This window comes from Natrix helvetica (assembly GCF_964273705.1).
Source record: "Natrix helvetica genome assembly, chromosome: 4".
NCBI classification, from domain to species: domain Eukaryota; kingdom Metazoa; phylum Chordata; class Lepidosauria; order Squamata; family Natricidae; genus Natrix; species Natrix helvetica.
In genome coordinates, this window is record NC_138550.1 from 93,795,042 (window position 1) to 93,822,293 (window position 27,252).

Sequence of the window (27,252 nt, forward strand, 5' to 3'; positions counted from 1 at the left end):
TAGAGAGCTGCTGAATTCCACCAATAAAGGCTTGCCCATCTCCATATGCAAAATAGAAGTTTGACAGTAGACATATAGCCATTTAATTTGATTTTAATTATATTTATTATTATTTGTATGGTTTTTAATCTGGTACCTGTACACCGCCCCGAGTCCCTTTGGGGAGAGGGGGCGGTCTAGAAATAAAATAAAATAAAATAAAAAATAAATATAGTCACTGTTGTTTAATAACCTGTAATTAGCTTAAACCACGACTATTACTAAATAAACAAACTTAAAAATTTACCTCGTTTCTTGCAATCAGTGTTACGAAAGCACCCTGCTTGAAGCATTCAATAGCAATGCTTTTCCCAATGCCACTGGAACCACCAGTTATCTTTAAGTAAAGAAGATATCGATTAAAGTCATGGAGTTGGTAATCTGTCATTGTGCAGCTCTTGGAAATAAGAATTCCAAGTAGGAGCCCCACACTTGCATTGAACCAGCATTTCCCTTTCATATACAATGGGACATTTCTGGTCCATGGCTAATACTATGAAGATGGTAAACAATAATAATATTGCTTTCAGGTTGTCTCCATGGATAATCAAGTTCATTTTAAACTTAATTATTTAATACAGTTGTACCCCTCTAATCTACTACTTATCTACACCCTAATCTACTATTCTGTTTGTAAGTCATAATATGATATAATTGGGGTATATTTGCACATAATTGCATATTTCTCTCTAACTGTACTACTAAAGATAAATTACAGATAGCTAGGCAGACTGGCATAAAGTTATCTGACCACAAATTGTGCAGAGAATGGCACTCCCCCCCCCCGACTCTCGTAATTTTCACTTGTTAATACATTAAGTAAAATACTACTTAACCATTTTTTGACAGCATATTTTACTTTATATCTTCCAATATTTTCAATCTATTTTATACCCAACAGAAAAAAATTCCCTGTATCAGCAATTGCAGTGTTTTTCTAGCTCACTTTTGTGATCTAAGTTTTCTCAATGCTGCCTCTTCCCCCCCCCCCCACCAGCAAGGCTCCGGCACCTCCCGTGTCCTGCGTGTCCTGTATAGTGTCAACAGCTTTATCTAGGAGAGCATTGTTTTTTTCCATGAAGGCCTCCGCCTCCATAGTTGTATTAATTCTAACTCTACTGCCCTCCCAGAATATCAACATACCTTCTGGCAGAAGCCATCGAAACCAAACCCCTTTTTCAAATAGTTTTTTCGCTAAAAACGAATATTTTTTTCTTTTATCTCTGACTTTCTTTGGGATTTGTTTCAGGATGACTATCTCTCTCTCCTTGTATTTTAACGTTTGCCCCCTTTGTGCACTCAGAATCTCATCTCTTGTAGTCTTTCTAAGAAATTTAATATGAACCTCTCTTGGAACATTGTGTGTTCTAGCATAAGCTGAATTGACTCTATAGATCAGGTCAATATCCCACCCCAACTGCTGTCTGTCTTTTTTTATGTATTCAGCGAGTAAGTTTGTCATAATCTCCCTCAAATCTTCATTATCAGCCTCAATTACATTTTGAAATCTAAGGAAAAAAGACATCCTTTCAAATTCTATTTTTATCTGATGGTTCTCAAGTTCTTGGTTTCCTCTCTGGACCCCCCTCACCTCCCTCTTCATCTCAGCCGTCCCCTCCTCCAAAAGTTCCAGTCTCTGTGAATTTTGAGCCATTCGGTTTTGGTTCTCTCTGAGTTGTTCATTCATTTCTTTCAGTTGATTTTTCAATTCCTCCTGCCCCTTTAAGATCTTTTGAAGCAACTGCTGGGTTAGGTCCTCCTCAGGGGGTTTTTGTAATAGAGATGTTAATGTCTGTTGTCCACTGGGGCTGGACATTGAAGATGTTGGAGCAGAGCCAGCAAAGCCTGGTTTCCCAGGTGGAGGTCTTTTCGATGCCATCTTAATGAAGAGAAACTTAGCGGTGTTTGTGTCCATAAGATAGAATGGCAATGATAAACAGGGGATAGCCGAGAGGGATCACAAGACAGGGAGTCCAGACAATAATAGAGAACTTTTCTATAGTTCAAATCCAGACAATAAAATCCATCAGTCCAAGTCCAAGGTACAGTATTTCAAGAGATATTTCTGGGTGTCACGGAGACAAAGACAAAATGCCAGCAATTTCTGTGGGTGGAGTCAAATTTCAAAGTGCATAAAGACAACGGAAGTGTGCCATCTTGCCTTGCCAGCACGGGATCAAAAGGCAGCAAACTAAAAGTTTTCAAAAAGAACAGATCATCACTTCTCTTTCACAATTGCAAGAGGGTATTCACCTGCTTGCTTGCTATGAGTGTGATTTTATTTTAAAACTCTCCCCCCTCTCCTCCAGGGGCAGAGAGCAATCCAAAGCCGCCCATCCAAGGGGGGGGGGGAATCCCCCTCCCTCCAATCGCACTTCCCAGAAACTGATTGAAAGTCTTTAAAACGCTGTCAATCCTTCACCAAACAGTCAAAGAAAGGAGTCGGGGAGGGTTTCCATCTCACCACCTCGCAGCTGCAGCCTTCAAGTTGCTAGATTCGTCCAGCAGCCCCGTTGCGAAAGCGCGCGGAAGCATAAAGCTCCCGCGCACCCTCTTTTGCCTCCTGGCACCTAGGGCAATGCCAGGAGCCCCCCTGCAGCCGCCGCCAACACAGGGGACCCCCAGCTAGCCGCCCCCTCGGCTGGGCGCCTCTACAAGGCACCCAGTGCCCCCCCGATCAAGGAGGAGCCCATCAAGAGCGCACAGGACGAGCGGAACACGCCCGTCGCTCTCGGGAGCCGGAACCGGAAGTCCATAAAGTATGACTTTCAACTTTAACAAACCTCTAAATAGATGACTAACAAACCTATGATCTCCTCTCCCTCTTAACTCTTCCAGAAAGCCCTTTAACCCCTGATAAATCTTGATTTACAACCACAGTTGAGCCCAAAATTTCTGTTGCTAAGGGAGACAGTTATTAAGTGAGTTTTGTCCATTTTATTTTATAACCTTTCTTGCCACAGTTAAGTGAATAACTGCAGTTATTAAGTTAGTAACACAGTTGTTAACTGAATTGGCTTATCTATTGACTTTATTTGTCAGAAGGTAGCAAAGGTGATTACATAATCCAGGACACTACAACCATCAAGAATATAAACCAGTTTCTAAGCATACAAATTTTGATCACACAACCATGAGGATGCTGCAACGGTCATAAGTGAAAAACAGCCCTCAGTTACTTTTTCAGTGCCCTTGTAAATTTGGTCCCTAAACAAATGCTTGTAAATCGAAGACTACCTCTATTTCACATGTTTCTATCATTAAATTCATAAAACATCATTTCACATTTTCTTCATTTAGCAAAAAGTCTATCAAAGTTTTGTCAGTTTTGTCATTTTCACTAATTCTGACATTTTTATGATCCATTTCTTCATTGTAGAATTTCCTTCCATCTTTCTGCATATACTAATCTTGCTGAGATTATACATAAAATTAACCTTCCATGAGTCTTTTCTAGTTTAATATCCATATGTCCTAAGGAAAAATGTCTGGGTTTTTTTTTCGCGGTGCAATATCAACTTTTAAAATTTTTTATATTGTTATATGTATTTGTATTTTGTATCCAAAATGGGATGTTGGTTCTTACCTGATACGCCCCTTCTCTGGGCAGGTGGAGACAGCGGTCATGCATGGGTTAACTCAGCCAGTAACCAATAAAACTGAGTCTACCAAAGTGATGTCATTGCCTCTGAGGAGTGTCCTCCCTCTTTTCTTGATGAAGGAGATAAGTAGACTGCTGTGCGCTATTCGATTGCTCTCAATCCCTTGATGGTCCAGCCTACCTCCCAGATTTTCTTCTGCGAACTAGGTCAGAGTCTGAAGGGTGGGGATGACCGCTGTCTCCACATGCCCAGAGAAGGGGCGTATCAGGTAAGAACCAACGCTCCATTCTCCTAAGTTGGTGGAGACAGCGGTCATGCATGGGACGTACCAAAGCTAGGCCTGTCCCAGGGAGGGAATGAGACTGGGCTAAGAGCTAGAAGAGGGAAGAACCTGTTGTAGGACCCGTCTTCCAAATGCTGCATCCGCTGAAGCGTATCTATCCACCTCATAATGGCGGATAAAGGGAGTAGTAGTAGTCCAGGTGGCCGCTTTGCAGATCCCCTCCACTGAGGCCTGTGTTGCCCATGCCGCTGACGTGGCCGCACTGCGTGTGGAATGTGCCGTGATGTTGGATGGAGGAGTGAGGTGATGTGCCAGGTAAGCTCTTGAAATGGCAGATCGGATCTAGCACCCAACTATAGAGGGAGAAGCCTTTAGCCCCTTATTTGTGGGATTGAAAGACACGAAGAGAGCTTCGGTGAACCTGAAGATGGCCATTTTGGCAATATAGATCTTAAGAGCACGTCTCACGTCTAGCTTGTGCCGTTTGCGTTCAAGTCTGTGAGAAGGATTAGGGCAAAAATTCAAAAGAGTGAGGTCTAGAGATTGATGAAAAGCCGAATTTACCTTTGGGACAAAGGTGGGATCAAGGTGAAGGACCACATGATCTGGGTGCAATACACACAGGTCAGATCGGACGGAAAGAGCCACCAATTCCGAGACACGGCGTGCAGACGTGATGACCACCAGAAATGTTGTCTTCAGTGTAAGGTGATGCAAGGAGGCCGACTTGACAGGCTCGAAGGGTGGTTCCCTGAGAAAGTCAAGGACTTTGGCTAGGTCCCACGAGGGGAACCAATGTATGACAGGAGGGCAGAGATTAATGAATAGGCGGACATGAGGGTGCAAGGAAATTCTGGTGGTTCATTCTGGTGGTGAGAGAACCAAAGAGAGAACTGACACCTGTTGCCGTAGGGTGTTTGGCGAGAGCCCTTTATCAAGCCCCTCGATTAAGGGGCTCAGTGGGGGAAGCCTCCAGGGCAAGCCTGCACCTATGTGTCCCAGAGGAAGAAGGCTCGGTGGTGGGAGTAGGAGCCAAGGTGGTTGGTGGCACTTGTGGGTCCTAGGCAGGAGAGGAGGCCATGGCCTGTACTCACGACCTTGAAGTCTGAGGAAGAGATCCACAATGGCCACCGGAGTGTCTCTGCGCCAAAACAAAATGACCACTGAGGCTACAGAGCCTATGGGCCGGGCGCCATGAGGTACCTGAGGCCACAGAAGGAGCGAGGGCAGTGAGAGCCCTGCAGAGAGGTTGCAGAGGTGAAGAGGACAGCAGCGGCGATCTAGCGGCAGCGGGAGTGCTTGCTAGCAGTGGTGGTGCACAGCGGCGGCGCGTTCCCGGTGGTGGTGGCACCGTTTGGCAGCGAGGGAAAGCCAGCAGAGGCTGCAGCACTAAGCGGGGCTTCCAACGGCCAGTGCTAAGCAGCACTGTGTCCAGGGAAGCCTTGCAAAGCATAAGCAAAGTCAGGAGACTAAAAGCCTCCAAATGAGCCCTGGCAGTCCCTTTCAAGAAGCCCTGGGGCTAATTGAGAGCCCAGGGTCCAAGAGGAGCTATCAACAACGATCCGTCCTTCTCTAGGAATTTAGAAGCCAATTTTTTGGAGAAAAAGCCAATTAAATCAATTTAGGTTAGTCCATTTAATAATATTTAAGAGAAAAGTTGAGGAGAGAGCAATTAGCACAGCCAGTTGCGATCAAATGAGTCTAAAAAAGCGGGAGGACAATCCTCAGAGGCGATGGCATCATTTTGGTAGACTCAGTTCTATTGGTTACTGAATGAGTTAACCCATGCATGACCGCTATCTCCACCAACTTGCAACTCCTGTTATCCTTAATCATCCCTGCTAATTGGATTGCTGGAAATGGAGTTCAGAACTTGCTGGAATTCAATACAAGAACCTGCATGTTTTATATTCTTGTTCAATACCAAAAATGCTTTACAGCTTTCAGTAGCATGCCTTTTAAGGCAAACATTAAAATTCTTCACTAAATCCACACTCTGCATCCTTGAATGGAAGCAAACTTTTTTGTGGACAAAAGCATATACAAATATATCTAAGATTTGTTTAATGTGTTATTTATACATCTTCATTTGGATAAATTCGTTCCTATCATGCATGTTCAAAACTCATTTTTTTCAAACACGTGGGAAGTTATTCTGAGTGATGCGCATTTGGGTGTCATCATCATGACTTTTGCCATTGTCTATCCACTACAGGAGGATGAAGGCCTCTTCCGCATGTTTCCAACCAATACAGCTGTGAGCTTTCTTTTTTCAATTGTGCCTGCAATACTTGCTGATGCATCGATCCATCTTGTTTTAGGTCTTTTTCATAGACACTTTTTATTCTATGACTGCCTTGATCCTCCTGCCATCAGTTCTTCTTCCTATGTGACCAGCCCATTTCCATGTCAATTCTTTTACTCTCTTTATGATATTGTATACTTTGTCTGTTTTTTAATTCCTGTGCAGGTCTTTCTATCTTGTCTTGTAATGCCAAGCATGGTATCTTTCCATGGCTCTTCGCTCCACTCATAGCTTTTGTATCAATTGTGAGATTAGTGTCCATGTTCCAACGGCATATGTTAGAGCCAGTAGCACACACTAATCAAATACTTTTCTCTGCAGGCATAGGGGGAGGTTGTTTTTGAAAATTATGCTTAGCTTGCCGAATGCTTGCCAACAACTTTTAACATGCTGTTCAATTTCCTTTATTGTATCACCTACCATTGAGATCCCTTGGCCAAGGTATATGTAGTGGTCTACTACGTCTAGTTCTCCTCCAGATACACACACACACACACAAAATATGTATGTGTATGTGTGTGTGTATACATACATACATACATACATACATACATACATACATACATACATACATATACAATTTCTTTCTTTGGTGAATTTATTAAACATAACCTGACTCTCTTTCAGATTTATTTTTTAAGCCAAATGGTTCTCCTGCTTTGTGCAGCTCTTGTATGTGTCTTTGTAGCTCTTCCGGGTTTTGTGATAGGAGAACATTATCTGCAAATCTTAAGTGATTTAAATATTTATTTAAATATTTAAAATGGATTTTTATTCCATCTTTTGCCCAGCCTAGTTTGCAAAATACTTCTTCAAGGCAGGCTGAGAAAAGAATAGGTGATATTAGTTGGTTGACATCAAACATAGATGTAACAGATGTTGTACATTTATTACCAAATGACGAATATTTGTTTTGGGGAAAATGATGAGCATTCAGTACCAAATCTAAATAATTCCTTAGGCTCTTTGATGTTCCAAACTTAAAGAAAGTTTGAAGAGATAACTCTATGAAAACAGCTCTGAAAATCTGCCTCCATGTCAGAAGATGTTTCCTATAAAACACTATGTATATTTGGGTCTGTAAAAGAGAAGGATACTTCTTTAAAGAGAAAAAAACCCTAAAACTGATAGAAGAAAGTTGTTATATTTGTTTAAATTTTTGCCTTTATCTTTTTTTTAAAACGAACACTACTTTCAAAAGAAAAAAATAAATGTAATTCATGAATGTCACAATTTCTCTCAGAGTAAAATGCTAAAGTAATAGATTTCAGGATAAAATTTCCTGAAACTTACTCCTAAGATTGTAAACTGATTTTAGAAGTAAATCAGTATTCTTTGATTGTTCTAAAGGAATAGGAAAGAGTGGTTTTTAAATGTAGTCAGTCAACAATTATTGAAGCTGAAATATCTTTTAAATTCATATGTTAACACTTTATCAACCAAAAGATGGGTTCTTAAGATAGTATTTTTGGTTCAAGGTAGGTTCAAGTCAATTAATATAATAGCTTACTAACTATAAATAAATATTCTTAAAGTAGGAAACAACTGGATATGTTTTTCTTCCTATTGCATGCCTATCTTCCTGCTGACATGCATTCTCTCTTGTTTTTGAATATATACTGTATGCTTGAAAACAATCTTATATTCTAAAACCAATTAAAATACCTACACACACTAACCCCACCCCCCCACTTTGTAAACAATATTGCACTATTTTAAAATGGTGATTATTTAAATGTTATACGCATGGTTATCGTAAGTTATTTTTTAAAATTCTAATGTCATTATGTGACTTTAATAATCCATTTTCAAGCGTTATTACTTTGAACTGCTGCTGCCTATTAATTTTGTTATTGCTGAGAATGGAAAGAGGCTGTAAAGGCTACATTTTTTTCATTAAAATCTTAACCACTGGAATTTTCTGAAACTCTGCAATCTGTCTTAATTTATTTTGTTTATTATGATTGGCATCACCAAGATTATAAACAGAAGCACAAAATCAACCAACATGGGTTAAAACATCAGAGCCCTGGTCAGACAATAAAAGTGACAAATAAGCTTCATACTTTTTGCCAGGATGTTTCTTCAGAATGGGATAAATAAATGTCACCCAAGAGTCCCTGTATAGAGAGCAACAGAGGACTTGATAGAGCATCCAGGAATATAAACTGGTGGGGGTATTTTACAAAGTCCCCACAGGTCTGTAGAAAATAGTACATCCATCTTAGCCCAGGCGAAGGCTTGATGAAATTTGTAAGTGGAATGGAGGAAAGATAGGGTAATGGCAAATATCTTATTTGAAAAAAAACAGCAACACAAACTGTGATATTAAATAATTAGCCTTAGACTAATTTGGAAATTAGAATACAAGATTCAACAAGAAATACCTTTTACCTTTAAGTGCCATAAGTTAAAGGCAAATAGGATGCCTATCAGGTCTACCATCTGATTGTCTAGTAGGCATATTTGTATATTTGTTGTGCAAATTCAAAAATCAGAGAAATGTTTAGTTCCTGACATGGCTGAGAAATTGTGACTTATTTTTAAATGTTAAACCTAACTAAATGTAAAGTTATTCAATGCAATATTATAAATATGTTGTCTTACATTTTTTTTTCTTCAAAGAATTATTTACAAGACTCTGTTATTATTTAACAGAGGTTAAATGATTTTTTAATACATCCAAAAGGGTGCAAATTCTCATTCTGATATTTTTTGAAAAGGAAATGATGTAAGACAAAAGGAGGAGGAGCTTCCAGAGGGAATGGAGGGCTGCCTCTGAGCTCCGCTTAATGCGGAGGGTTCTTTGACGGACAGGGATGCTGCCGACCCTCATTTCCAGCTCGAGGGTCGGGATTTTTGGCGCCGAACATACTGGCCCCTGCCCGGGCCCAGGCTGGCTCGTCAGGTCGGTCGGGCAGCCGGGCAGGAGGAGGATAGTGCGCCGGTTGGCGCAGCATGGCGGCTGGCGTTTTTGAGCCGGAGCGGCGGAGCGGCGATGCGGCAAAGGCCTGAGCGGAGGGGGCGGAGGAGGCTGGAGGACGGCAGCGGTGGTCTGTTTGATCGAAAGCACTACAGAGGGATGGTGGCGACCCAAGAGAGCCGAGCGGCCCGAATTGCGATCCAGGGGACGCTGAGCTCCAAACTGGCCGGCGATTGTGAGCCTAGACCGGCGAGAGGGCCGCGGGAAGGAGAGCGAGGCCCGAGGGAGGCCCGAGGCGCCGGAGGGAAGAAGGGAAGGAGAGTGAGGCCTGAGGCGCCGGAGGAAGTGGAAAGATCGGCAGAAAGGCTGCAGGGAGGCCGCAGGGAGGCCGATGCAGCCCCCCGGGCCCTCCCGGCCCCCCCGGGCCCAATAACAACGACTGTGGGTGGCCAAATGGACGGAGGACTATTCATAATTAAGGCAGGCCATGGAACGGAGGCGTTGGAACACCAGAGGCCCATTCAGAAGGTTTGACCCTGTACTCTGCTGCGCTCACTACAACCCACCCACCCCCACTCATTTACCACCTACTTATTATGGGCTACCCGCCCCTACTGCCCATTACGAACTACCCCTTAGCTGCAGCCTTTTATTCACCAGCTGGCTATCTTATTTCCATCAGCCCATCATTTCCATCTAAGATGTGGACTATTTCCATCTGCCTATCCCCTTGCCAGGACTATCCCCTTAGTGGGAATTGAGGCTGCTAACGTATATTAACATCGACAGCTCCCACTTGACAAACTTTGGCCCTGTTCAATATGTTATATACGAGGCTAGACTTGCTACTGCTACGAGAGTCCCCCCTCTCGCAGTTATGGCCTCCTGCCCTTTCAAGGGCCCACCTTGAGGACGGGTTTATTAACCCAGAGAGGTGGAGGAAGCGTACACTGAGGGGCTTTTTAATTAATTGTCTTTTAAAAATTGTAAGGGGTTCCAGGGATGGGGGGGGGACCAGGTCAGGAGTGATGGTAGAGCCAGGCATCTAGGTGTGGTCGAAAGAGGAGGGAGCGGAGTGGGGGAGGAGAGGGAAGACAGCATTCCACTACAGGGCTCTTTGATACCAACGGTCGTGGGGAGGGGCAGGTGCGAGGACAGATCAAGAACACGTAGTCGGTTGGGAGACCGGGGTTTTTGGTCATACCCGGTCGTTTGTACCAACCCCTGCATACTAGGTGGTCAGGATCTACAGACCCAAGGCCTGAGACTGTTGTTATGCAATGCGAGGTCCGTTGTCAATAAGGCCCCCCTCATCCACGATCTAATTTTGGAGGGGGAGCCGGACCTCGCAGGAATAACTGAGACCTGGTTGGGCCATGAGGGAGGCTTACCCCTCGTGGAAATGTGCCCGCCAGGCTATCGAGCATTTCACCAGCCTCGGGCCCAGGGAAGGGGCGGTGGGGTAGCAGTGATTATCCGGGAAGACTTGGAGCCGAGAGAGTTCACTGTGCCGCAGACATCCGGGTGTGAGTCCCTTGTCGTGAGATGGGGCCCAGGGAGGCAGTTGGGCCTGCTATAGTATACCTGGCTCCTCGCTATACATCAGCGGCCCTACCTGAACTCCTCGAGCTGATCGCATCGGTGGCGGTTGAGACCCCCAAACTTTTAGTGATGGGGGATTTCAACCTGCCGTCGATGGGAGAAGTGTCTGAGGGGGTTCGGGAGTTCATGGCTTCCATGACAGACATGGACCTGACCCAATTAATTCAGGGCCCTACCCACGAAGGGGGCCACACGCTGGACCTTGTCTTTGTCTCTGGCCAGTGGACGAGTGATCTGGGAATAGGGGATTCAACTGTTATTCCCCTGTCATGGTCAGATCACTCACTTCTCCGACTTGACTTCCCTGGTGCTACCCCCTGCTGCGGGGAGGCGGAACCGGAAGGTATTAGATGGTTCCACCCCAAGCGCCTGATGGAACCAGATAAGTTCCAGATGGAGCTTGGGCCACCTCCTGTAGACCTGACCCGCCCCCGGGTGGAGGACCTGGTAGACGCATGGAATAGTGCGACTGCCGGGGCCCTAGACCGAGTGGCGCCTTTGCGGCCTCTCCTGCGGCGACGAACCACCCTGGCCCCTTGGTTTACCGAGGAGCTAAGGGTGATGAAACGCCACAAGAGACGCCTAGAGAGTCGTTGGAGATCCTCCCGTTCCGAATTTGACCGAGCACAGGCACGAGCCTATTTGAGGACGTACCTTGTGGCATTAAGAGCGGCCAAACGTCAACATTGTGCCGCTCTTATTGCGTCCGCAGATAACCGCCCTGCTGCCCTGTTTCGGATGACACGCTCCCTCTTGTTTGAGAGGCCGCGGGAAGCCCCTTTAGAGGGCAGAGCAGAGGAGTTTGGGAAATATCTACAGGACAAAGTCGCTCAAATCCGGATGGGATGGGCCCCTTTCAGTGGTCCAGTGGAGGCGCCCGAGGCGAGTCTTGAGGGACCATTCTGGGAGGAGTTTGACTCGGTTGCCATCGAGGATTTGGACAGGCTGCGTGGACGTCTGCGACCTACCACGTTTATTGGACCCGTGTCCCTCCTGGCTTGTACTGGCATCCTGGGAGGTTACACGCATCTGGCTCCTGGGCCTAGTGAACGCTTCGTTGGGCGAGGGGTCTCTGCCGGCCGCCTTGAAAGAGGCGGTTGTGAGGCCCCTGCTCAAGAAGCCTTCCCTGGACCCAACGGAGCTAGTTAATTATCGTCCAGTCTCCAACCTTCCCTTTTTAGCGAAGGTTGTAGAGAGTGTGGTGGCACAACAGTTCCCACGTCACCTGGAGGAGAATGATTATCTAGACCCGCGCCAGTCCGGCTTCCGACCCGGGCACAGCACGGAGACGGCCTTGGTCGCGTTGGTTGATGATCTCTGGAGGGCCAGAGATAGGGGTTGTTCCTCTATCCTGGTCCTATTAGATCTCTCGGCGGCTTTCGATACCATCGACCATGGTATCCTGTTGCACCGGCTAGAGGGGCTGGGAGTCAGGGGCACCGTTTTACGGTGGTTTGGCTCCTACCTCTCTGGCCGAACGCAACGTGTGTTGGCAGGGGAGCAGAGATCGACCCTGAGCCCCCTCACATGTGGGGTGCCACAGGGGTCGGTGCTCTCGCCTCTCCTGTTCAACACATACATGAAACCGCTGGGCGAGATCATCCGTGGCTTTGGGGTGGGATATCATCTGTATGCTGATGATACTCAGCTGTACATTTCCACCCCGAACCACCCCAACGAGGTCGTCGAAATGATGTCCCGGTGTTTGGAGGCCGTACGGGTCTGGATGGATGGCAACCGACTAAAACTCAACTCCTCCAAGACGGAGTGGCTGTGGCTTCCGGCCCCCCGGTTCAACCAGTTGCTTCCATCTCTGGCCATCGGGGGCGAGCAACTGGCCCCCGTGGAAGGGGTGCGCAATTTGGGCGTCCTCCTGGATGCCCGCCTGTCCATGGATGACCATGTAACAGCCGTGGCAAGGGGGGCGTTCCATCAGGTTCGCCTGATGCGCCAATTGCGCCCCTTATTGGACCGGGATGCCCTACGCACAGTCACCCATGCGCTGGTGACGTCTCGCCTGGACTACTGCAATGCTCTCTACATGGGGCTTCCCTTGAGATGCACTCGGAGACTGCAGTTGGTCCAGAATGCGGCCGCGTGGGTGATTATGGGGAGGACTAGATACTCCCCTGTAACACCTCTCCTGCGCGAGCTGCACTGGCTTCCTGTAGTCTATCGAGTGCGTTTCAAGGTTTTGATTACGATCTTTAAAGCGCTTCATGGCACAGGACCTAGTTACATGCGGGATCGCATCCTGCCCCATACATCCCTACGACCAATCCGCTCACACAGAGAGGGACTTCTCCGGGTGCCGTCCACTAAACAGTGTCGGGGGGCGACACCCAGGAGCAGAGCCTTCTCTGTGATGGGCCCAGCCCTGTGGAATGACCTCCCCCGTGACATCAGGATTACTTCCGATCTCCGCTCCTTCCGTGTACAGCTTAAGACCCACCTTTTTCAATTATCTGGCCTGGCTCAACCGTAGTTTTTTCTTATTCCTCCTGACAGTCCTTTTAAATTTTAAATTGTGTTATTATTAAGGGGTATTTTAATGGCTGATTTTTTAACATTCTTAATGTGATGTAATTGTTACCTCCTCCGTGCATGTATGTCTTTGTATATGTGTGGATTTGGATGTTTATGTGTTTGCACATATGTTTTTATGTTTTTACATGTTTTATTGTACGCTGCCCCGAGTCCTTTTTGGAGAGGGAGCGGCTAATAAATTAAAAATTATTATTATTATTATTAATAAAGTTGGTTGATGTTTGCTTTTAAAAATCTATGCAGACGGTTTGCAGCAAGAATTTGACTTTTTTTAAACTTGGAATAAAAAAAGATACAAAAAGCAACAAAGAAAACTGTAACAACAGAGGTTAAGACAACACTGCTACTCGGAGGCTGGAGGTTTGTGTATTGGAAACAAAACACTTTTACATTCCTCACTGATTATTCTGGCTTGGCACTTCAAGGTTTTGTCTATAGAGAGTGATAAGAAGAAAAGCATACAGATGTTCCTATGAAGTATATCTTTAACCAGAGAAAAGTGAAAATAAGACCTTATTGTGAATTTATGCTTAATTTTATAAAAACCTTCCAAGCCAGAGCAGCAGTGTTTGTCAGCTGGAGATAATGGCACAATCTCAACAGCAGAAAGAAACTAAGTTTGCAAAAGATATTGTTAGAAATTCAGAAATTATTAAACACATTTGAGAGGACAGAGAAGAAGTTGGAAAATCTAGAGCATCTAACAATAAAATATGATGAAGAAGTTGGAGATGTTTATCAAGTGGAAAAAGTGGAGGTTAGAGTCATAAAAACCAAAGAGAAAAATGACTACAAAGAAATTAAATCCGCTGATATCTATGGTGATTGGTTTGTGCCTGGAAATGGAAAGAGTGGAATATGGAAAGAGGAATTAAATGGAGGGAAACTCTATCCCAGATGGCAAGATACAGAAGAAGAAAAAATAAAAGAATTTATGGATTTAAAGAGAAATTTTGTTAGCAACATCATTGAAAACACCACTCATAATTAAAGATAAACTGATTAAGGAAACAGAAGAAGGGCATTGAAATTACATGACTTAATAAGCAATGAGTTGCAAAGAGAAGTCCAAACAAATTTGATTAAGAAGATGCTTAGAGGACTGATACCACAAATGGCAGAAGACATGAGATTGTTTTGCTACTGGAAAGATACAGGTTGATAGATGAAAGGGTATAATCTAAAACTAGTTAAATTTAGTGACATTTAGTGACAATTGATATGTATTGCTATACATATGTATTGCTATAAGTAATAATTGGATATGAATATTGAATGGTACCTATGAAAGGAAGATTAGAATTTTTTTGGTCATATATAAAGGTTAATAAAAAAGAACTAAGTTAAACTTAGTTAAATTTTGTTTATTAGGGGGGAAAATGTTATGATAAAGGACAGAGTCAAAAAAAGGAGGGATAATGATAACGTATATATGCATGGGTACAATATAAGAAAAGTGGATGTAAACTGTAAACAGTGATTTGGAAAGGAGGATTAGAAATTTTTGTTACTAAATATTATGGATATTTAGCCAGAATAAGCCATAAGGATTCAGTGTTATTGGAGGATATTAGAAATAGTAAATGAAATGCCAGTATGTGGTTATGTCTTAAATCTTGATATATTTTATGATGGACGTTTTAACTATTATAGTCAAATGAAAATGGAGGTATGATGATGGCAATATGTATAAATATATCTGAGTTAAAATACTTGAGTTAATATGAATTATGGTTGATGACTGTGGAAGATATGCACGAAAGTCTTTTGTAACCAACTGATACACTTTCTACAGTATGTAAAGAAGGAGGATTCTTTGTGTTGTGTCTGTTTTGAAAATAAAAAAAAATTATATTAAAAGAAAAGATGTTGGATAGCCATTTGTCTGAAACGGTATAGGGTTTCCTGCCTAGGCAGGGGGTTGGATTAAGGACCAAGGACCCTTTCAACTCTGCCATTGTATTGTATTGTATATATGGTTGCAAAAATTATTCTGCTATACTGGTATTTTATTAAATAATATATTACTACACCATTTGGTTCAGAATACTTTTTTCCTTGTTTTCCTCCTCTAAAATCTATGTGCATCTTAAACTTCGGTGCACCTTATACACCGAAAAATACGGTAAATTGAAAAAGGTTGCATTTTTGTACTTGCAAACTATGATGCAAAAAATGACTAGTTTTCTGAAAATAGTTTTCAAATTAAAATTAAGATAAAATAAACAAGGTGACAACTTTAAAAAAACCAATGCCACGTGTATTAAAATTAAAGGAAAAAAACACTGTTATAACATGGCAAAACAGCATCTTTCTATAATGCCACAGAAATATAAACTCTCAATATCAAACTATCAAGTTAGGCAACCGGTCATAAATGGAGAATTATCTGTATGCTAGGAAATGCTAAACTCTCTATTATGAGGAGAGGGCATTACATAGGTTGCCTTGAGCTCCATGATAAAGACTGAGATATAAAAATGATAATAATAAGCAAAAATATCTGGGATTCCTTGGTACTCTCTGAGCTTACTTGTTTTCTTGCCGACATTTCATTAACCAAACCAGGGAACAATGCTGGTTTAATAAAACCTCTGCTGGGTATCAATCCGTTATACAATAATAATAGAATAATAGAATTCTATTAAGTAATAAACAGAAGATGAAAACTGGAATCCCATACAACAATACAGATACATCCAGGAATCTGTACAAAATATGTATAATTACCAAATTAAGAGAATTAGCTCTACCATACACCCTTTCCTGCCTACAGTTATTTTCCAAATTATCTTTTAAACAATCCAGTTCAAAGATCCATTTTGATCCTGGCTACAGAAACCTGCCCCAAAGGGCATCCCTCAGGAGTTGAACGTTTTCTTTTCTCCAAGAACTGTTGTAAGGCAAACAGGCAGACATTTCTTGCTATTTTGCTATCTATAGAAAGAAATAATATCCCAAAGATTTAACAGATTTTGTTCATTTGTTAAAATTTTATGCTGCCCATCTTATCGAACTCTGGACAGCTTCAATAGATTTAGTCACATACAATGAATGCAAATTAAATCAAATCTGACAGCAAAACAATGACCACTCATGCTTGCTTCATAAAAACAACCACCAATTACACAACCAATTACACAAAGAAACAAATGAATACATTATTACATAGTCTGGATGCATATTAACACAATAGTTTGGGAGAGCAGATATTGTACAAGTTGTCCTCGACTTACAATTGTTCATTTAGCGGCTGTTCTGAGTTACTACAGCACTGAAAAAAGTGACTTATGCCACTTCTCAGATTTATGACCATTACTGTTACCCACAGTCAGGTGTTCAAAATTCAGGTACTTGTAAGGTTGTAAGGTTGCAGAGCTCCAGAATGATGTGACTGATGTGATCTCCATTTGCGACTTTCTCAGCCAGATTCTGACAAGCAAAATCAATGGGGGAACCCGGATTCGCTTAATGATCACGTTATTCATTTAAGAACTACAATGATTCACAACGGTGGCAAAACAGGTAGTAAAAGGGGACGTGACTTACTTAATAACTGTCTTGCTTAACAATGGTAACTTTGGGCTCATTGTAGTCATAAGTCGAGGACTACCTCTATGTCAGAATGAAATCCCTATGAAAAAAATTCTATAAAACATTTTGTAATAATATCTAAGATTAATATAATGGACTTAAATATTTAAAGAACTTCATACTCAGACCAACCCTTAATGCCAATCTGATTTCCTGGTATTCTCAGTATTTATATCATTTTATCATCTGACAATTTATGCTATCAGCTAATTCTTGATAATACTGTACATCATTGTCACTTGTATTCACTAAGTTTTTTTCCCTAAAGTTTGAAACAATTCTTTGATTTTTACATTGGTCTTGACCATAATATTTTATATGACTCCTTGATTTTGTTCAGCCCTTGAAACTAAACAAAGAAATTATGAATAGCATTGCTTTAAATCGTCTGCAGGGTTTGACTGCTGCAATTGAGTTCAATTTCCCTAAATAGTTTCAGTTTATGCTGGTATTGCTGCTTCTACTGATCAAGTCTGGATGGGACAATGAAGGAAAAGAGCAGTTATTTAAGATCCCAGTCAATTACTACTGCAAGGCCTCACTAAGTGGCTTCTCTGAGTCAGATAAGATGCGGCATCTGCATTCATAGGTGATTGTCGCCATCTTATTCCAAACATAAAAACTAATAAGACTGTTCTCTCAAGTTCTTTGGTGTGGGTTTGAGTTGTACATTACTGTATGCTTTCTTTTGCAAACTATATCCATTAGATAAGTGCAAAAGTATGTGTACATGTAATTTTTGCACTACACGCTTATTAATATACTGATGAAGTTGCAGGTTATAAGTTGGAGATGCAAACCAGTCTTTAAATTAAAAGCACAGCAAAACCAAATGAACAAGATTCCAAGACACTGGTGGCTTTCAGTACAAAACATGCTTGGTTTTCATGAGAACTTGACTTCAGTGAATATATTATATAAAATTCTAGTAACCAAACTGAACTCCAACCTAAGAATTTTCTCTTCTTTCTGCTCTTTGACTTTCTTATAAGTTTCAAATAAACAAAGAAATTAAGTACCAAGTAAGCCAAACTACAACCTGGAGAATATTACTAGAGGAACAGAGGCAAAGACTACATTCTATCATCTAATCTCCTAGGGTGAGAATAAGACTTGGCACATCCACAGCTCAAATGGTGTCATTTAATAGTAAACTTCTTAATAACCCAAGAAAAGGGATTTGCATTGTGCTCACACGTGCCCTAAATTATCCTAATTGTTTAAATATATATACATTTTTAACAAAATGGCCAAAATCTTGTGAAATTTGAATAACTTGAAATGTTATTTTTCTTTTGAGAGACATGTTATTGCATAACATTAAGCAATTTGAGAATTTGAATGAGTTACTACTGCATGTGTTCATTCCTTGCCTTACTTAAAAAAAATAACTTATTTTGAGCAAATGGAATTTTGCGGTTGTTTGCTGTCAAATATCTGTTATTTTAAGATAATCCTTATATATACAAAACTAGAAAATCCAGTTGGATTCCATCACACTTCCTTAGAGAAATAATGGAGTGGGTGTCACTGTTAAGACTGTTCGTATATGCCCATGTGGAATATAAAGTGGTTTCAGAAACTTACTATAAAAATATAGTAAAAGAATCTCTATTAAATGTGGCAAATCAATACAATAAGTATAAAGAATAGAATGTGAGAACAGAAATAAAATTATTGCAACGTGAGCTCTTTTGCAAGGATTTACCTCATTTATACCCATTGCTGTAGCTTCTGATTTTTGTTTAGCCTATGTCTGAAAAACCAAAATTTTGCATGCACTTTGAAAACTTTTTCTCACACTATTAGATGCACCTGCTCTGCTGTATATACTACATTCATGTAAGTAAAAGGCCTACACATGCTGTTAAAATGTGAATAATAAGGTTTTGTGCGGGTCCTTGTTATCATGCATCCTTAGTATTCAATTTTCTCAAGTCTAGACATTTCACTTCTGTGATCTTTGCTTCCTCCAATCCAGACTTACAAAAACATATCCAGGAAAATGAGAAAATGTATCTGTGAGAAAAGCCCTTTATATACGAAGACCTCATGAACTGCCTACACTATCACAAGTATTTTGTTTTGTGTTGTTCAGATGCATACTGTAACCCAGGAGAGTCTCCTTGATTGTGGCAGGGGAAAATTCAATAAATGAATAAATTAGTGTGTGGGAGGCAGATTCATGCAGAGGTCTGGATCATGCAAGTATTATTCCTCCTCACTTATATTACGCTTTCAATTCATTTCGGCCTCTCAGAGAATTCTTGTATATAAAGTAGATTCTTCAAAATAGTACCCTCTAGATCAGTGGGTCTCAACCTTCCTAATGCCGCGACCCTTTAATACAGTTTCTCATGTTGTGGTGACCCCCAACCATAAAATTATTTTCTGTTTTCTGTATTTTTTCGAAAATATGAGTTTTCCAATGGTCTTAGGCGACCCTTGTAAAAGGGTCGTTTGACCCCACAAAGGGGTCCTGACCCACAGGTTGCGAACCACTACTTTAGATGGTACCCTCCAGCATGTGCATCCACTTCTTTATGAAGCCAATTATACAGTAATATTGTTTATAAGATCCCCTGAGGCCTTATTCAATAATAATAATAAAAAAGAAATAATGAAGAGAAAAATGGTAAATGTCTACCCAGGTCTGCAACATAAATTCACCCCAAGAATCAGGTTTGACCTGAGGGCAATTCACTTTCTTACATGCCAGTTTACAATCCTAAACTCTTAGGATGGTAAAACTGTCATAAAGTGTACATACAGTTTAGACGTATTTTTTTATAGCCAAATATTAAAAAAAGTCATCTGAAGTCCAACACCCACGGGACTAAATAAGATTGACTTGTTTTAAAGCATGTGTGACTCTGTATTTAAGATCACCAAGGGTTCAACATTAAAATCTATACTGCTAAGAAATGTTTGGTTTAGGATTTACAGCTTGCATTTCCTTCACAAACAGCTTCTTTAATAATAATTAGAATAAAAGCTCTTACAATTCTGAGTATTTATTTATGGAAGTGAAACACTACAGAACATAAAAGTGGGGACTTTCGAAAGTGGGGAGAGAGAATCAGCAAAATGCATCAACAGCCTGTTCATTTTCTAATCGGTTCACATTTTTTTTCTTTAATAATGAATTAAAGGAACACCTTTTAGCTTTAGGCTAAAAATAACAGGTCATTGACACCCTTTTCGACTTATTTAAGTAAACCCAAACCATTCGAGAAACCATTTTTGGAAGGCTGCATCTTGAAAACGATACTCACCCCATAGGATTATGGGCAGAGTTAAAGCACACGTAATAAGCAGGCATCTAATACGGTAACACAGGCTGGGAAGGGCGGGGAAGAGAAGCGGGAAAAGGAACCAGAGGTTTAAAAATATCTGCCAGCAGGACCGCAAAATGTCATCTTTTCTTACCAGCCTCCCCCTTTCCCTCCCCAAGTCCCCAACTCTACAATTATCTCGGCTAATTTCTCACCATAACGTGAGCCCCGGACAACGACAGCGGTTTGGGATGGTTGAGCGGCGACACTAAGTAGAGCAGCAGCAGAAAGGCCACAACGAGAGCAACCCCGGTGGCCACCAGCAGAACCGCGCCCGGCATCACTGCGCCCCGAATGCCGCAGACTCGACTGAAGCACGTCGCCAGAAGAATGGGTTTCTTCCCCCACCGGCCGTGCCTCGAAGGTCCCGGTTGACCGAATGACCCGCCGGTTCAGCCAACCATGGCTTCTTTTTCAAGGAAACGAACCCCAGGACGAGGGGGGCGGGAAGAAAACTAGAGCTGCTCTCTCATTGGGAAGGAGACCGAAGGGGGGCGTGATTGGCTGTTTGTATGTGGCTTGAGGAAGGAATAGGAATGGAGCGCGATGACATATCCGCAAGACGATTGGTCGCCCCCTCGAGCATGAAGGAGAGCGGACTTGTGAAAGGTTGGCGCGCGCGGGTGGGAGGGGAGAGGACGGTGGCAGCGGAGGGCTCGCCCGCTTGTTGTGTTGTGTGCTTGGCTCTCATTCCCGCCGGCGCCTGTCGAGGAGGAAGAGGAGAAGCAGCTGGAGTTAACCCGGCGACAGTGGCGCAGCTGATCTTTCCAATTGCAAACAGGGCGACGAAGCGACCCCTCTCCTTTCTATGCCTACAAAAATCATTCTTTCAGAACGGGACTAATTCCCAAACTCAAATATGCTCTTCGGATCGTTCGGATGCCTTAAATACCTGCACAAAATATTTTCCAAAGGTGCTTCCCCCCCCCCCCCCCGCAGGAGGCAAATGGACTTTTTTGGTTTTTTTCTTTGAAGACGTTTCACTTCTCATCCAAGAAGCTTCTTCAACTCTGACTGGATGGTGGGGAATGGAAGGATTTATTATTCCTTGCAGACAGCCGCGTAATGAAGTGAGCTCCCGTTACTTGTCCCAGCTTTTGCCAACCTAGCAGTTCGAAACCAGGTAAAAATGCAAGTGGAAAAATAGGGACCACCTTGGCAGGAAGGTAACAGCGTTTAGTCATGCCTCTTCAAACAGCGCTAGCTCTTCAGCTTTGAAATGGAAATGAGCACCGCCCCCTAGAGTCGGGAACGAGTAGCACATATGTGTGAGGGGAACCTTTACCTTAATTGAAGTTACGCGGTGGCTAAGAAGCTGAGCTTGTCAATCAGAAAGATCAGTTCAGCGGTTTGAATCACTAGTACCGCATAATAATAATAATAATAATAATAATAATAATAATAATAATAATAATAATAATAATAATAATAATAATAATAATAATAATAATAATAATAATACTTTAATTTATAGACCGCGCCCTCTCCTAGAAAGGACTCGGGGCGGTGTACAGTCATATTAAAACAACCATGTGGATACAAAAATATAGATATACATAGATATACGGAGATATAACAGTTAACACGTAAAAATGCAAGTAGAAAAATAGGGACCACTTTGATGAGATATTTTTATAACAGTGTCTATGAAGATTCTCAGTCATCCAGGTGATGGTTGTCCCAAAAATGCTTTTTCAAGAGGCAACCAGAAGGTCCAGTTGCCTCTTGAAAAAGCACCTTTGGATCATCTCTGGGTGATTTACAATTGAAGTCACAAATATTAAAAGCAATAAATTTACCCCAAAGTAGTAAAAGAGGGAGGAAAGAAGGAAAGCAATAATTGCATTAAATACAAAATGATGAAACGTATAAACATGTAAATGAGCAGGCAACACTTTAAAACACTTTACAAGGAGAGAAACCTCTTCAATATGATAGAGTTCAGATAAAACTACTGTTTGACAGGTATCAAAATGGAACAACTCACCATGGCCAACTCACCACGGTCAACTTGCTGCTGTAGCACCCCTCTCCTAGAAAAATGAAATAGTTTAGGAAATATTAAAAGGATAGAATATTCCCCCTAAAAGGGAGGAGAAAACTCAGCCCCCCCCCATCTTTGTCAATGAGCCATTAAGGCCTGAGCCAGTCTATTCTACATAACAAAGATCTACCTCCTTCAGGCAGAGCCATAATAGGAATCCCAAAGCCCTTTCATTACATCATCACCCAGCAACAGCTCAACCAGGCTTGGGACTCAAAAGACACAGTAAGCCTACAAAGTTAGCTAAGACCCCTGCCGCCTGGGAGTCTGACCACCAATCAGAATACATTTCTTACACAGGAACAGGAAGCTCCAAGGCGGGGCCCAAGAGGGTATAAAACTCAGGCTCTTTCAGCATCTCTTCCCTTTTTTCTTCAAGATCTTCAAGGCATGTGACCCCCTTTCCCCCCAGGACCTCAAACTATGTGGCCCTGCCTCCATTAAAAACATTTTTCCAAGCAGTCACTATGTTTCCAGTGTCTCTCCCGACTTGGAACTGAACCCAGAAGGACATTTCTTCCAACACAGCCAACTCACTGTGGAACAATTCAACAAATACAAAAATTAAAATAACTTCAGTGGAACTATGGCCAACAATAATAAAATTAAGTCAACGTAGAAATACAAGAGTTACCATAATTTCAATGAAAATGGGGTCACCAGTATTAAAAATAACAATGAAACAATACAACGTTGAATTGTCCCACAGTTATCCTAGAGCCATAGATATGGGTCTGTCTTGCAAATACATATTCAGGAGGAAGCCATGGCTACTGTTGAGGAAAGATAGGATATATTGCAAATAAATAAAAGCTGGAATTAATCCAAATGTCTTAAATTGTACTTGCTTTGATCTAGCTGAAATATCAACCACTTACCGTATTTATTGAAATAATTCTGGTATGTGCCTAGAAATCCAGTTTCACAAGCCTATGTTCTCTATGAGTCCATATCATTTTTGCCTTGGGAAACACGTTTGGAATTTTGAAAACATGTTGTGAGCATTCTTGCTCAATGACTCCTTGAGGCCAATTTACCCAAATTATCTGCCAGAAGTTACAAAGTTATACCAGAATTCTATTCGCTAGCCCCTTCCTACTACCCAGGTTTATGTTTATCTTGTTTCCAGATAAGGGAACAAACAAACAAACAAAAAATTGGACTGTTGCATGATTATTTATATTTATAAACATATTTATATTTTTTATAAGTTTTATGTTCTACAGTATTTGGAGGTGAAATGAATTGGAAATAAAAGCCATGCTGGTCACTTTCAGCGTTGCAGGATTTCATTTTGGGGAATGAGATTGGGGTGGGAAAAGTCATTTATGCCAGAAAGCCTGTCAGGAATCAAAGGAATATGAATATCCCCAGAAGAGAAGTTAGGGGCCTGGTTCTAAAATTTGTCACATATTTTATTTTGTATGTACTACAGGTAGCTCACGATTTACAACCATTCATTTAGTGACCATTCAAAGTTATAACAGCACTGAAAAAACTGATGCATTACCATTTTCCACACAACTGTTGCAGCATTGCCATAGGCATGTGATTCCGATACTTGGCAACTGGCTTGTACTTATGGTTGCAATGTGCTGGGATTATGTGATCACCTTTTGTGACCTTCTCACAAGCAAGTCAGTGGGGAAGCCAGATTCACTTAATAACCAACTTAACACCTGCAGTGATTCACTTAACAACTGTGACAAGGATTGTAAAATAAAGCAAAACTCACTTAACACCTGTCTTGCTTAGCAATTGGCCTCAATTGTGATTGTAAATTTTACTGTTATGTGTTAACATCTAAAACAGCTTGATGGCTAATAATAATACTATAATCCCCTCCATGGATACCCCTTGTTATGGAGGAGGGTCTTCTGATGCTCTCATAAGATTGAGAGCTATGCTGGTCATAGTGTATTTTACCAGAAGGGTCACCCATGCCAGGCAGGTGTCAGCAGAAGAATCAGAAGGGTCACCCGTGATTGCATCCATCAACCGATTTAAAATGGTGAGAGAACAGAAGAAGCATCATACTTGATTAGTTGACATCAAGGTCAACAAGAATATTTAGAATTTCTGGGCACCTGTTGATAAAAGGGTCAGGAGCTATGACTGGGCAACTAGGGCTTAGCCCTGTAGGTTACTGGAAGAATAACAAACAGAAAAGATAAAAGTATAACATTTTTGAAAAATGCACCATTATGGCCTGTTGATATTACTCAACGAATTAATCAGAACCAACAAAGCAGAATTACTTAAAACAAATGTTGGAACTTTGGAAAAGAATTTATCCAAAGTGAAACATCGCTGAACAACAATTAGCAATTCAAAGTAAATACATTAGCAGAAATCAAATATTTAGGCATGCAGAACTAAAGAGATTCCGAAAAATTGTAAAAGAGGAAGACCCCCCAAGCAAGAGTAGAAATAGTAGAAGAAACTCAGATAACAAGTAAATATAAATAGCTGATATTAACAACAGAAATGATAACTTAGTAGAAGTAATAATAATAACACAACTAGTACAGGTTATCAAGGAAATGACAGGTCTACAAATGGGAGCAGATGGCAAGAAAATTAAAGGCAGCAGGGTAAGGGTAAAAGCAGAACTGCTTAATTCATTATTGCGTCTGTATTTATGCAAAATGAAAAAAAATAGCCCAACCTATGAAAAGCAGCATCAAGGGAGATAGAATAGGTAAACAAGTCAAAATAGGCAAGCAATTAATAAGACAATACCTATCCATCCTGGATGAATATGTTACCTGAGCCAAATGGTTTGCATGGCAGGATTGCTGGCAGACTGGGAAACAGCTGGTGTGATTCCAATCTACAAAAGGTGGTAGTGGGAATGGATCTATAAAATTAGAGATCAGTCAGCTTGACATCAATAGCTGGAAAATCCTAGAAAAATTAATCAAGTGGAAGACTATGAGCACTTAATTAACAGAAAATTAACAAGGTGATTACTAGAAGCCAAAATGGGCTTGTTAAAAACGGATCATGCGAGACACACCTTTACCTTCTTAGATAAAGTGACTAAATTAGTGGACCAGTAAAATGCTGTGAACATAGTGTACTTGGACAAAATAGACCACAGCCTACTTCTTGATAATATAGAACAATGTGGGATAGATAGTATCACTAGCAGATGGATTCGCTATTGGCTAACCAACTGTACCCATCATGCAATCTTCAAAGGAACTACATCTATGTGGAAGGAAGCTTTGCTGGCTGGGGAATTGTGGAAGCTGAAGTCCGCCAGGCTTAAAGTTGCTAAGGTTGGGGACCCCTAATCTAGATGAGGCAATAGAAGAGGAACTCATCAAATTTGCAGATGACACCAAGCTGGGGTGACTTCCTAACATTTTGCAAGATAAGCTAAAGATTTAGAAGAATCTTGACAGACTTGAGCTTTGTGCTCTATCCAACAGTTAAATAGTGGGAAAAGTAAGATTGTGCATTTAGGCAAGAAAAAACAAATGCATAGTACAGAATAATTGGTACCTGGCTCAACAGTAGAAACTCTGAGAGAGATCTAGATGATCCTCCTGGAGTACCACTTAAGCCAGCAACGTGCTGCAGCTGCCAAAAAAGCCAATAGCACCAAGATCAAGAGAAGTGATGATATCACTTTATACCACACTTCTGAGACCACACTTGGAACATTATGTACAGTTCTGGTCACCACAATATAAAAAAGATTCTGAGATGTATAGAATATAGAATAACTTTATTGTCACTTTGAATGTACACTAATAGGCATACATTAAAATGAAACAAAGAGAAACAACACAGTCTAGTTCGGATGTATACATGTACATGGCGAGAAAAAGACCTAGCAAGTGTGCAGAAAAGAGCAACAGTTGTGCTAAAGTGTCTGGACGCTAAATTGTATGATTAACAGATGAGGGAGCTAGATATGTCTAACCCAGGGGTGGGGAACTGTGGCTCTTTTGCGACTTGTGGACTTCAACTCCCAGAATTCCAGAACCAACATAGCTGCCTCAGGAATTCTGGGAGTTGAAGTCCACAAGTCGCAAAAGAGCCACAGTTCCCCACCCCTGGTCTAACCTATCAAAGAGAAGGGGGGATTAGGGAAGACATGATAGCTGTATTCCATGTCAGGGGAAAAATTTCACCCTGAACTAGTGAGGCTTTGACCGTGGCTTTTCCAAACAGCATTTTCTTTAAGAAGCGAAAATGAAGTCCAATAACAAGTTCTAATTAAAAAAACAAACTTTTAATACAAAAATAATAAAATAGAAAATAAAACAAATCTATCTAATTATTACATTTTGGCAGAAGCAAATGTTGTCCGTCTTCTTGCCAAGACGAACAAAGATCAAAAGGGAAGAAGTCTCTGGAATGTGTGATGTATATAAACATGTTAAGCATGCGCAATAAATCATTGTCAGATAAGGCTTATGACTTGCGCAGTAACTCTTTTAGTTCAGCTATTCAGTTCAGTTCGGCTAGCAAACAAATTAATGCAGTGACATTCCAGTACTCTGAGGGACTGTCACAGAGAAGAAGGGATTGATTTATTCTTCAAAGTACCAGAAAGCAGGACAAGAAGTAATGGGTGAAAGGTTATTAAACACATTTCACTTAGAAGCAAGGAGAAATTTCCTGACAGTGAGAACAATTAATCAGTGGAATAGCTTGCTCCCTGGAATTGTAGATGGTCCGACACTGGGAATTTGCAAAAATAGATTGGACAACCATTTGACTGGGATGGTATTAGGTGCCCTCTCTTGAGCAAGGGATTGGATTTGAAGACCTCCAAGGTCCCTTCCAACCCTATGATTTTATGTTCTATGTTCCATGCTCCTCTGAGAAGAAGAATTAAAAACGAAAGTTATGGCACATGAATAATCACCAACAGAAAGACAAAGCCAGTATTGAAAGAAGTACCCACCCACCCCAAAAAACACTGGCGCCTATAATAAGGATGTGAATAAGATGTTTGCAA

The 27,252-nt window shown here is 41.5% G+C and overlaps 1 protein-coding gene across 1 annotated transcript in view; it reads right to left on the minus strand.

Annotated features, from left to right (window-relative positions):
• KDSR (3-ketodihydrosphingosine reductase) overlaps window positions 1-20,673 on the minus strand; it is a 49,299-nt gene extending 28,626 nt beyond the window's left edge. The window contains exons 1-2 of the mRNA XM_081951877.1: window positions 20,386-20,673; window positions 287-376 (exon numbers count right to left, since the gene is read on the minus strand). Coding sequence (XP_081808003.1) covers window positions 287-376; window positions 20,386-20,511 — 216 coding nt within the window. The 5' untranslated portion in view covers window positions 20,512-20,673. The remainder of the gene's footprint in view (window positions 1-286; window positions 377-20,385) is intronic.
• Between the last annotated feature and the right edge of the window lie 6,579 nt (window positions 20,674-27,252).